This window comes from Coturnix japonica, chromosome 2, assembly GCF_054131305.1.
Source record: "Coturnix japonica strain WE chromosome 2, WE-NBRP24, whole genome shotgun sequence".
Lineage (NCBI taxonomy): Eukaryota > Metazoa > Chordata > Aves > Galliformes > Phasianidae > Coturnix > Coturnix japonica.
In genome coordinates, this window is record NC_140664.1 from 103,119,895 (window position 1) to 103,133,421 (window position 13,527).

The window sequence follows — 13,527 nt, forward strand, 5'->3', positions numbered from 1 at the left end:
CACCATATTACGCTTGTACAAATCTGGAGCTGGGGGGAAAGGATTTTTACAGCGCTAGCCAGGTTTATCTATGGCTTTAGGTTGATGTGTACGTTAGCTTAGTCCTGTTATAGGGATCTTCTTCCCAGACAAAGGTTAACCAGAATTCACTTTGGCAATGTAGTTGCTAAGTGACTGAACTAAGAAATGCTTTGTGCTGCAAATGTAAACAGTCCACAGAAGACTGGCAGAACTTTCTGCACGGGTTAAATGTATAACAGAAATACGTAGAAACCTCTTCAACCAAAGGACAGTATAAAAACAAAACTCCTTAGAGAAACAGTACATTTTTCTTCTGTCAGTTCTAATTCTATCTGTCCTGGAACTGAAGCTGTGCTCTCACCGTGTATGAATCACCTGGACAAAGGAGATTGCACAGGACAAAATTTTTCCACTTGTAACACTGACTCTTTGGAATAAACTCTCCAATAAATCCAAGTAAATACTACCAAATTTATAGGAAACGTGTGCTAAGAACTTGAAAGACAGCTAACCATTTCATTTTCAGCTTAGAGATGCTGTTATCTGAATAGTAGATATGTTTCTAGAATATACACTCTGGAACTGTGAAAAATACAGTACCCTTGCCAATACCATTTATCTGACGCAGTTTGGATGCTTTCAAATAGGCATCAAATACAACATACTATAAGGACACTCAGTTATATTGTGAAAATGCATGAACCAGTGTGTTAAAGAAGAGGAGGAAATTTGACACAGAAAATGGCAATGTGAGAAAAGGCAATTCATAAATTTCAGCTTAAATAATAATAAATTGAGTTTAACAATCTGAGTCACTGAGAGGCTGTAGGTCAGACATTTTGCAATCGTGAATTCTCTGTACCTGGAGACAAAGGTTTTCCTTTCTGCCACAGCATTATTTGTGCTGGAAGGGCTATAAAAAAAAAGCATTTGTATATTGCCCAAGGAAATTCAACAGAGCAAGAACTGGGCAAGTATATTCTGAAACTGTCTCTGTCACACACAGAGTACAGTGGAACGACGAGGAAAAGGTCAAGAGAAGCATCTCCCAGCTTCAAGATGCTCAACAGTGCTGCAACTACAGACAAATCCCCAGTGGCTCTTGCTCAAAAAGAGGGCTTGCCATGCTTCTGCCCATGGGATGTGGAGTCATTTACATGCAAACAGGCTAATGTCCTAGTATGTAGTTGGCTTAAGTAACATACTGTGGACCTCAAAAAAAAAAACACAAGAGGATCAAAAATGCAATAGTGGCCTGTTCTGATATAAACATCTCAAGTACCCCAAGAAGATCCACAGCTGCCGACCTAATCAAAATTCCTTCAGGCTCAGGGAAAAGTGAAACGATGTGGAAGAAGGATGTTGTAAGTAAGTCCAAAGGGATGTAGGATTCCCACTTGTTGGAATACACACATTAGAAAAAGGAGTGAAAAGAGATATGAATTATACTAGTTCTGACCCATTTTAGATATACATTTCAATTATGGCCCCGTGTTTTCTTGCATTGAAATGAACAGTATTAGTTTCTGGTACTATATTTGAGAGCTATAAACCTCATGGTAGTTGATGTGGAGGAGGAGAGTTCTCCAAAAGGCCCTACTGCATTCTGCGCAATTGCAGCTTACATCCTTACAGTGGCCCATGCAGGTCTTGTTTGTTTTTTGTTGCTGTTGTTTGTTTTTTGGCAGGTGTGCACCAGCATTCCTGTTCCTCGTCTGCAATTGTTTGGCTAGAAGCAAAAGTGTAGAGAGGTAGGTGGGAGGGAAGAAGCAAAACAGACATTGCCCTTGCATTTCAAATAGTCTTTTTAAGCATGCCTGGATTCTATAAGAATAAGAAAAACCATAGACTAGGAGACAAAAAGATTTCCAGAATGTTCATGAGGAAGGGCTTATAAAGGACTCAAAAGAAAATATTTTTATGAGATGTTAAAAGAACCACATTCCCTAGTACATCATCAGCACACATAGGCAAGGCTTTAAGAACGATATCTGCTGCTTAACAGAAAAAGTACACATTCTGCTCCTACATCAACCCTCCCTTTGCATTTGGGGACTACATTATCTGGAGCGTCTGGTCGCTATTTCCCTGCCAAAAAATAGGAAAAAAAAGAAAAATCCATATGGTTCCCATCCTGTGGGAGAATGTGCAAGCTTCCACACAGAATCTGTACAAGAGCAAGACCCTATTTGCACTGCAATAAACACCATTTGCTCATGCCTCGTGCCTGCAGGCAATACTGAAAAAGTTACATTCATAAATAGTATCCTGGGGCTCACATAATGTAAGAGTATTACCAAGCGTTATCAGAGCAGCAATTTTCTGTTGCAATAAGCCACAGAGTCAGATGTTTGAGATGAAAAAGACCTATCCAAATATTGAGCCCACTGGCCTGCAAATGCGCAGTACAGTCCCCCAGATATCAGATATTAAACTGATACAGTACATCGCGATCTTAGTCAAATAGCCAGGAGAACTCAAGCCTCAGCAACATTTTAAATGAGCATCTTTACAGTGCAAGTACAAGAGCTCTATTTTGTTCTTTGAATGAGTGCATTAAACCACTAAAACAATATTAATATCACAAATTGAAAAATCAGTAGCATATTACAAAAGGCACGCTGCTCCCCAGAATAAGGCTTGAGTTCTTTTGTAAATGCAATTCAGAAAAGGATGATTATAAAAGAAAAAAGAACATGGAACAATTGGCAGGGGAAAAGAGCTTATCCACTGAAATGTATGACTACCACATCTTCAGTAACACATACTGCAGTGTTATGGTATATGTCAGACCAGATTCTCCTCTCCATTACACCATTTTTATGCTGATACAACTCCACTGGATGCTGAAACAGAGTTACATGGGCATAAAAGCAATATAATGAAATGGGGAGCCATGCCTTTCAATGCAATAGACTCAATAATAATAATAATAATAATCTATTCCTTTGTGAGGAAAAAGCCTTTGCTATTTTTAGTGAATGTCTCCATCTCTCTCTTTTGTTTTATTCCTGTCATAGATCTTCTAGGCAAATAAGCAGTTACACTATAATAAAAGTGATAGTACTACTCTGAGAGCAACAAGAACCTGCATTTTCATCTGGAGAGCATTTAAGAATCCAAATTCTTCCCTGAGGCTTGGTTATGCCCCAAAACAAACCAGTATAATCCAAATCTCTTAAAGAGTTGGAAATTTTAAATACCTCTTAATGACACATGCAGTGATACATTTTACTAGTAGACTACCATTCATAATATATCCTGCACAGACTTAGCAACTTACATGCATCAAAATGTATGAAATACATCTACCAATCTTACACAGGATTCTAATAAATGGAGTCATTCTTGAGTTTCATTAGTAACTCATACTTAATCATAATCTTCACCTTGGCTCACATGTCTTGATGTTTCTCATCTCTAGCCTTGGTCTACTTTGTGCAGGCAGGCACCTGAAGGATTGAGTGACTCCTGCTTATCACAGCCTACCAACCAATCCTGAGCTGCATGCAGGGACAACACCCACTTGCTCCAAATAGACCAATTACAAGGAGGTCACCTTTGTTTTATAGATTCCCCATGCAAAACTTATCTACTTGCTCCACTTTACTGCAGAGCATTAAGCAGCATTTCGCCCATACAGTATGAGCATGCTATCAACACAAGCAGATTGCAAGCATCAGCTTTGCGTTCACTTCCAGACCGTCCTCACTGAGAAGAGCAATATGTTTTCCTAACATACCTTCACTGGATGTTTAAGTTGACCTGTTTCACTTCACAGTTTATAAAAGCCTTTAAATTAATTCTCTTTTAACATGGCCACACATCTATTGTGTTGAGAACAACAAATCGCATTTGCACATTTTACAAGGAATGCACCAAGTTGCTCTCAGACTCAGCTAAAATAAAACCCATGAACTTGTGAGTAATGAGCTTATGAAAAATAGTACAAAAATTATAACTACAGGATACATAGTGACTGCTAAGTGGATGTCTTGAGAGTTAAAAAAAAAAATAATAATACATGTAAACAAAGGGTCCTGGTGATCCTCAGGAGACAGTATTTTGAAAATGCAACCAGAGAATAGAATAGCAGCTATGTTACTTTTGGAGGACAAATCACTGTTGCACATATAGTAAGAGCTTTTCCTCTTGACAGCGCATGTGGTCAGAAAAAATCTCAGTGGAAGAACCCTTGAATAAGATTTTGTCCTAGAAATAGAAAATATTTCATGCTCCAGAACTAAGAGGTATGTCAAAGCAGAAATTAACTGTCACTCTTAGACCAATATGTAATGCTGTAGTTTTTCAAGCTTTATGAATAAAAGTATGTTTGTAAACTTATGAGCTAAAATCCTCCATTGTTTACTATTTCTTTTTCAAAAGATCTTTGACAATGTGTTCACACAACTGAGTGACCAAACTCCTAAGTATCCTAAACACCTGAGAATGCATGAATCTAAATTAAGTTCCATAATTAAAAAATACATTATTGAAGTAAAATGATATTAATCTCAGAGGATTATTCAAATTACAGTTTCCAAATATTTAATGCAACCAACATACAAGAAATCCTTTGAAATAAAAGCCATTTGTCTGGATGAAATGCTGGTGGATTACAAACTGGTGATGGTTTCATTTACAGCCTACAATATGTTACGAGCTGAAAAATAAGATGATAGAGCAGAAAGACTTGTTTAGGGGGGTCAGAACAGAGAAGCAAAACCAGAGGATTATGAAATCACAGCTGCGTGAAAAAGAAATAAATCTTTTTTCTGAGCTGCTCTGTCGTGGCTGCTTCATCCACAAAATGAGAATATCACAAGGCCTACAAAGATACTGCTTGCGAAAGGCAACTAAGTAAAATATGCAAACTATTACTGTTGATTTTTTTAAAGCTCCTCTCACAGTTCGGGATTCTTATATGTTTCAACTAGCAGCGCCCTAAACAGCATTTAACAAATAAATCCACTCTGCTCAATATCAATACATTCAATCCTTCCACTGGAAAGTGCAGATGGGAGTATGCATAGAGTAATCATATCAAACATCATTCTGATCAGAGTGACTGTCAAAGAGTTCAGCGCTGAGCCTCCTGCTTCTCTTCAAATTATTGTTAATCTATCTGAAAGGGTAGCTGGATCTCAAGGATCTGTTTTTCTACTTCATGAAATAATTGGCAATGTAATCATGCACATAAATTATATGGTGATGTAACTTGTTCGCAAATTTGAAAAAGTTTCAGTTCTTCAGCAGGCTGAAGTACTGGGGAATGAAAAGGAGTGTTGTTCTGCATTCCACTCCTGAATCCCATCCGCTTGCACACAGATATAAAGCTTTTGCACTGTTTGGCATTTCTGCTCAGACAATGCCATGGAAGCCATCCAGGCAGCAGAGAGGACCCAGATGAAGTAACAGCTCTAATATCCAAAATATGCTGGAATCTTCAATGATCATTTTAACAAAAGCAAAGTCAGTAAAGGGAAACTTTACTGGTTTTCATTTCTTGAGAGAGAGGGAGATTAAAAAAACAACCACTAGCATTTGCCAAATAAAGATGGAAACTATTAGGAAAAACAACTTCCCATTCAAATGGATATTACAAACAAAAGGGCATAAAAACAAAAGGGAAACTAAAAGAAGAATCTGACAGTATAGCAACACATGCTTCAGACAAAATATGACTGAGTGAATTTGCTTCTGAATGAGTTTTACCACAGGAAGAGAAAACAGAATATGGTATTCAAAATACTTTTCAAAAAAGCACAAGAAAACATGCATTTCTTACCCATTCTGTATAGCAGCTGTTGGATCATAAGTCAAAGCCATGCCAGCCTGCACATAGTTAGGGAAGAAAAACAGATTTTTACTATTATTGCAGAAAAAAAAAAAAAAAAGAAAAAAAAAAAAAAAGAAAAAAAAATTAAACATAGTCTGTGCCAATGAGAATAAAAACTGAATGTAACCTATAAATATTTTTTTTTTTTTTCCAGGGAAGCTCGGATGGTCCAAAGAAGCACAGACACTTTGTCTTCCTCCTTAGCTTGACAGGTCCCCAAGAAACAGATCTGCTTGATGAACACTTCCCCATAATATTCAGGCCAAATGGTATTTTTGTTGCCCCAGTATCACTCAGTGTCTCCACCCAGATCAGTGCATTTACAGTATAACGTGACAGGGACAAATCTTGTTCTTCCAGGTCTAACAGGTAGTTTGCAAATAACCAACTTCACAAAAACTTCTAGGCAGGAATCTCATTTTTCCTACCAAGACCAGACCCTGTGTGACTCCAGGCCTTTGCCATTTCCCTGGGTGATCAGTCATGCTTACAGTTGATTCATCAGCTTTGGACAAGAGACAACAAGTGGGCTGTGAAGCACAAAAGACCAACCAAAACAAGAAAGTGACTGAGCTTTAAAAGTACTTTAGCAGTCTAGACAGACCAATAATTTATTTATTGCCTACACAGGGCCTTTCAACTGCTGTTCACCACAGTGACCTGTGCAAAAAGATTTGTAGATGTCAAAACAGCATCCAGTTAACCAGTGTCACCATCACCACCGTTAGCAAACATATGTACAGAAACAGCAGGAAAGGTGGGGACTGAGCAGAGCTGGAGCCCTAATTTCTCATTCCATTTTGGACTCAAAGATGGCAATCAGAGCTGGGTGGGAAGAGAGAGGAGAGGGCCCCTAATCCTTAGGGTGCTCTGCTCTCATTAGGAGCAGCTGAAAAATGGCCAGGGCACCCTCTCACCCCAAGGCACTCTATTCCTGTCCACTTGTCATGCAGACCGTGCACTGCTGGAGACAAGAGGCAGAAGCATTCACTTCAAGGACAGGTGCCTCACTAACTGCGTGACAGGGATTGCACTCCTGGTGGGAGCTTTTAACACCCCTGTAGCCATACACCAAAGTACTTTTGGATAACAGCATCTGCCCCCTTCCAGATGGCTGCTCAGTCAGGTCAGGGAAGTGTCTGCACTTGGCTGGCTCCCATGCAGACAACTGAGCTGCAAGGGCAATACGACTGGTGAGGGACAGGCAGTGGGCCGGCAGAGCTCATGGAAAAGCTATGTTAGCCTGGCAGCTGCTCACCAGTCTACGAGGAGATGGCCCCAGTTTCCAAAGGCCAAAAATCATTTCTGATCTGAAAGCACAGGCTTCATTGTACCTGACATAGGCAAAAAAACCCACAAATAAACAAAAAGTTTGGATCATTATGAAATGTATTTTTCTCATTATTCTTTCAAGACGCTAGGACAAATGCTTTACTTACTCAAAATGCCATTGTTTTAATAAAATATGCACAAGCTCCCATGCAAAAGATTCAGAAGACTAATGGCTAAGACATGCAGCTTGGTTTTATAAGTACATCGAGTACTTATACATAGAAAAAAAAATAGCTGTTTCTGCAAGCTTAAAATGTCAAATGATCAGATTCAGGGTGAACACAACCATTGCTAACTTTGATCTAAAAAATGAAATAGCCAAGAAAATCATCAGTGTTGTCAAATTAAAGTTCTTTCTTACATCCTAAACATTCTCATTAATATTGTATCGTTTAAGAATAAAAAGGTATACAGTTCATCCCAAAAGCCAGCCAATAAAACTTAAAAATCACAAACAACTTTTTTTTCTGTAATCCATTTTCTCAAACAACAACAACAACAACAACAAAAAAAAAAACCACCCCAAACACTCCTACTTTCCTTTCTCCTTTCAGCACTTGTAAAATTTATTACTACTGTCTTTTTATATTCTGGTGCTGGTAAAGACAACTTGAATATTACATACAAGCCCTACAGAAAAAAAATAGTTTAACAAAATTAAGAAAAAAACGACACAACAACCACAAAGAATAAACTTAAGACGTTGTTTCTAAATCAAGGTGTTGACATTTTAACACTTCATCTACTCAGAACTGATGAAAAAAAGAAAGCAAATTATAAACCCCTCAGAAAGGAAGGATTCAAGCTTTCCAATTAAGGAAGTTTCTAGACCTAACGGTCCTCAGGATAGCTTGGATCAGAGCTCACTCTATCCATCCCACAGTCTGGATGAGTGTGAACTAGGTACAAAGGCACAGCAAGGAAGAGAGGGCTAGAAGGAAAGGGAAACACAGACAGCTGCTTTTAATTTCTTTGATGGACATAAATACGAAGATGCAGAAAGGATAAACTAAGCATTTCTTTCACTGAATTTTCACAGGAGCTCCAACCAGGATCAGCGTGTACATGTGTAAGCTACTTTCAGCCACATTTCTCATGAACACTCATTAGAGCACACATTAATGATGAAGACCCTCAGCTTGCCTTCCAACATCGTAATGCTTTACATTTGCATGCGAATTCAAACTGCATATGCTCTGTTCACCCCATATTAGCATCACATTCTTACATACCACTGGTTTTTGGAACAAGGAACACAAGTGACTGTTGTGGGCTTGATGAGTCCAAAATATTCAAGTCTAGCCTCTCATCTCCTCATCCAGACTTCATACTACGGGTTACCAGAATCTGACCAAATAATTTGCAGTGACCAAAGTAAACATGATTAACATGTTTGACAGTGAGAGTTTTGCATTAGACAAGTACAGCAATACATGCATATGGTACACCATCTACAGATTCTGGAATAATACTGCAAATATCTACCATTGCAGAGCAGCCTTAAACAGTTGCTATTTCAAATAGCTGCTAACAGAGGACTATTTACTTCTTTCTCATCAAGTTGCGTAATTTCTCCCTAAAAGAAATTATTCTGGCAAAAAGCACAGAAGAGGCAACAGTTAGTCTGGACCAGTAAAAGATTTATGCTTTGAAGCATCCTCATACATGACTAATAAAAACTGATGAGCAATAGTAACTTACTGGAAAATTGTCTGCACTTTATTCCATAACACACAAGCAGGAATTCCAAAACTACCAAATACACAATATTAGGGTTGGCCTCAGAGTTCCATTCTACAGACATCCAAATTATACTCTCAGAAACACAGGAGTGAATGCAGCTGTCACAGTGCTTGATAAGGTATTAACTGTATTGAGGTGCTGGCTGATGCCCCTGTGGCAGTCTTCTTCATGCTGAAGTATATTTTCTTCCAGGTCTTTTCATCCACTGCTTTGCTTATGTTTCCGTAAAAGAACAGGGATTTATCCTGCTTCTGAAAGTGACACTTCCTGACAAAATGCCGCCTGAGTGTGGCACTGATGATGAAGTGTTGCTTCAGGAATATATTTGTCAGATGAATCTTCTATTAAGGAATGACTGAGCCACAAAACGTTTATGCCACATAACAGGCACATACCTCCTGAACGAAAATTCTGCATCCCAACATTTCAATACTCAATGCCTTAAAGCATAAATTAAAAGGAATATCTGCTACCAGTTCTGCACAAGTTAATAAGGAACATTCTCAGTATTTACTCAATTATGTTCAGAATATCAGAGGTGGCAAAAGTAAAAATAATAATTTTAACCAATATGGCTTTAAAAAGATTACTTAAATCATGCTTATTTATTTACTGCTTATTTTTACTGAAGTGTTCAAATGTAGGACAGAGGAATGAAAAAATCTGCTATTCTGTTACTGCAGTTTTCTAATTATTGACACCACTGAACAAACAAAAAGAAGCCAACACACTGAAAAGAGGTGAAATCTGCTAATATGGTGGGTTTTCCAAGCAATATGGTCTCTGTGTTTCTCCTCAAGGGGAGATGTGGAATAGCATTATTGTACCCTAGGGCTCAAGAGATTTCTCTGGTAAGCTGATGTGGAAGTTAGAGGAGAAGACAATCCACTGTCCCATCTCCTCTGACTCAGTCCCTCATCCTATCATACCAGAAGTGTGCAAGCTGCTGTCCCAGGGCAATGGATTTGCTCTTGGGTACTACAGAGGAATCAATTCAATTTTCAACACTGAATTTCCTGTGCTTGTCTTGTTACCACTGCTAATATCTGCCAGGCATCATAGCACAAGGATCTCTTGTGCCCTGACAGTAGAAACTCCAACTCAAACACTTTGAAGAAGTAAAAGAGAGGAGAGGGAAAGAACCAAAAGACAAATGAGATTTGTGTAAAATACTGATTTAATAAATAAGTTCAGTCATCAGGAAAGTTAACTTGGCAGAGTTCCTTCCTTTGATTATTTAGAATAGTTCTTTCAGAAATATTCAACATTATTAGAAAGATTTCTGAATTTTATGCTGAATAAAAAACACCATTTCTTTATTAGAGGAGGAGAAATCTAAAGATGTAAATTTGACACTTTTTAAAAATATAGGTGAATATGAAAAAAAATGGGTAATTTCCCAGTGTTGTGTGTTGAGAAATGCTTGGTTTTACATGCACGTGTTCCTTAAGCAGCTGCAGCTTCTGAGAAGAAAGTAGTTATGGAAAGGAAAAATACATTATACTGAGGTCAAGATGGGCAAGTGATTCATGAACCCCAGAAGGTCAAAGGTTGAGTTTCTAGACACAATGAGAAATTTAGAAAACCAAATGAATAACCAGAAACATCTTGTACTACATAACTGGACTGGAAGTCTGATCTACGTAGCTTCTGTTCTTGCTGTTAAATCAGTTTGTTCCCACTACAATTTATCTGATAAATAAAGAGGTGCTGAAGTTTGCAAATTTCTTATCAAGCCTGCTAATTTTTCCTCACCAAAATAATAACTACATTGTCTTGGTAAAAAATAGATTAGTCCTAGAATTGTGGATTGTGGAGAACACTGAAGTACTGCCTATTTCCTTGGAAACATAAAGGAAATCTAAGTTACCTCTCAAATTACCTGTTCCATGTTTTTCTCTCCAAGTAACTGTTTGCTTTCGAAAAAATTATAGTAAGAAACAGTGAAAAAGCGAAACTGTTAACAAAATCAATATTCACAAACAACTATGTCTTCTTATTGTTTCTAGAAACAAGCAAAACCAGGTGATAACTGAAAAGAGGAACAGAGGATGAAGGGGAAGTGGAAGAAACAGGTGTTAATTTACTGGCTGGAGAGAAACAAGTAACAGAAGAAGAAAACAATCAATACAGGAATTATTTTTTGCAAATTATTAAATATCCCTGTAGACATTAGACCAAATTAAATGACAAAAGGGTCATATTCAGTTGTGTGTGTCATTGTTGTGATATATGCACCAAGACTTGGATGACAATATTCCCCTGGCAAGAGAGATGACAAAAATATGTAAATGGTCTGAATTTTAAAGAAGATTGCAACTGAAGTGCTAAAGTGTTTCATAATAATGTGATTGTAAAACTCTTTGGGTTGATTAGATATAGAAAGGCTATCATTACTAGAATTGTTCTTTCTAGAAGAACCTACGATTTATTAGTTAACCTTGGACTGATTCAAAGCATTTCATTTATTATCAAATTATGTGATATTTCTTCCTTTCTATCAGATAAATTTCAATCACTTGAATGCACATATCAAAAGATTTTATTTTCAAACAATCAAAGTTTCAAAAAATCTGCAATAAAAGATTAAGCCACAACATTTAAATTGCAGTTCTCAATCCAATCTGATCCCAATTTGGAATTACTTTTGATTCCCCAGATGCATTTTGACCTAATGAACTTTTGTGGAGAAATGCCATACACCTCCAGACATGTCAATTACAATTTTGAGGCAAATTAGATCAAATATTTTACAGACAGATTTTGAATATGATTACTTTCCATCACCATTTCCCAAACATGATCTTGTCAGGGACAATTTCAAGACAGAGTGCTGAACTAAACTAGCGTGACTCAGAAAATTCTGTCCTGAAATCAAGGAATTTAAACTTTGAACAGAAATAGAGTTAGTAATTAGTTTAGAATTTCACTGCAAATATTTCCAATGCATACAGGCATTGTATATTTACTGCACCTATATATTAGATAGTTTGACAGCCTTTTTTTCAATCTGCTGAATGTTTCCTGACGCTTCAACCAAGAGAGGAAGGGTAAGGACTAAAAACGTTCAAGGTCAAGCGTTCTTCCCTCATTACAACTGGCTTTTGGTTAGAAACTTACAGCAAAAACCAAAAGAACAACAACAAAAAAAAAAACTCAAAAAAAACCAAAACAAACAAAAAAAACCCACAAAAAACACACCAACCAACCGACCAAACAACAACCAAAAACTTGAAAAGCCCTAGAGAAATCCAGTATATTTTTAAAGACTTGACTTTAAAAGGTAGAGATCTATCTGCACTCAAATGCCAATATAGAATTAGGTGATAGCTAACAACTCTCAGTTCTTTTTTACCACTTCCTCTTTTGCTTTTTCCAGAGTGTTGGGGCTATAAGCTTTATGCAGTGATGCACACCCTACAGGCAGCCAGATCCCACCGCTGCCTTTCTAACAGTTGCATAAACCACACATAGGATAAGAAATTTGTTTCTCTCTACCCCGCCCTCACAGAAGAACATTTCTACAATGAAGTGAACATTTCAAGCCAAATTATACTGCTGCTGGGATTTCAGTGGGTGTGTTGTGCAAGTGGAGCAGCCTGATAGAATTTAACAGCCAATTAAAGCAATTTCTATACAGTTACGAAACAATCTACAAAAACGTATGGTAGGAATAAGATTTTCTATTACATTCTGCAGTGTGGCCTGAAAACTTTACCAATATTTCTCTTTTTATATTCCACAGAAGATCGCTGTACAGGAGAGCAAAACCTCTGAGAATAGAATAGCCAGAAGTATCACTGCAGCAATCTGTTTCTCCCCACTAAGTCTCCTGCCTTTACCCCCTTTGACAAAGTACTCTACACAGCTGTCTGTCTCTACTTGGCATAATTTGTGTGACCAAACTGTTATTGTCATTTCTCTGGAGCCTGCCTTTCTGAGCAATAACCCTCACACGAATTTAGTATTAACACTAGTCAAACCTCAGAAGTTTTAGAAATGCCCTTCATGTAAGTATTTAAGAATGCAAATGCTTATCTGACCAATAGCCAAATACACATTGGTCTAGATATCATGGGATTTAAGCTGGGTGGAAATACCAAGGCAGTAACAGTAACCAATTGGATGGTATTCCTTTGTTTTTTCCTTTGGGTTAGAAACTGAGAAAGCACAAAGGTGCAGGAAATATTTTCGGATTCCATTTGTAATCAGAACAAGACATTTGTCATATACTAGTAAGTTCTCACTACTCACTACCTATTCTTTCTTAGATAAATTAAAGTTGACAGGAATAATTGTAGGAAAGTTACCTGAGCACTGCTACACACTGAAAAACTTAATGGTACATCTTGCTTAGAGTAAGACCATTAATGCTCATAAAATAGAAGATTAATTTCACAAAAAGATTTCACATAGGGAATAAGAAAATTATATGATAATCTGGAGGAAATCCGGAAGCATGCATTATCATTGATGTTTTGCGCAGTAAATGTCCAATGTGCAGAGAGGTATTAACCACAAGTCAGTAAATCTGAGAGCCAGTTTCTACAGAGCAGATTCCTAGCCTGAAATACTGCGAGTTTAAATCTTGA

General features: G+C 37.5%; 1 protein-coding gene across 22 annotated transcripts in view; it reads right to left on the reverse strand.

Moving 5' to 3' along the window:
- The window catches only part of RBMS3 (RNA binding motif single stranded interacting protein 3), a 682,345-nt gene that overhangs the window by 74,432 nt on the left and 594,386 nt on the right, over positions 1-13,527 (reverse strand). For all 22 annotated transcript variants that reach the window (XM_085538329.1, XM_085538326.1, XM_085538323.1 and 19 more), the window contains one exon: positions 5,810-5,856. In XM_085538329.1, coding sequence (XP_085394455.1) covers positions 5,810-5,856 — 47 coding nt within the window. The remainder of the gene's footprint in view (positions 1-5,809; positions 5,857-13,527) is intronic.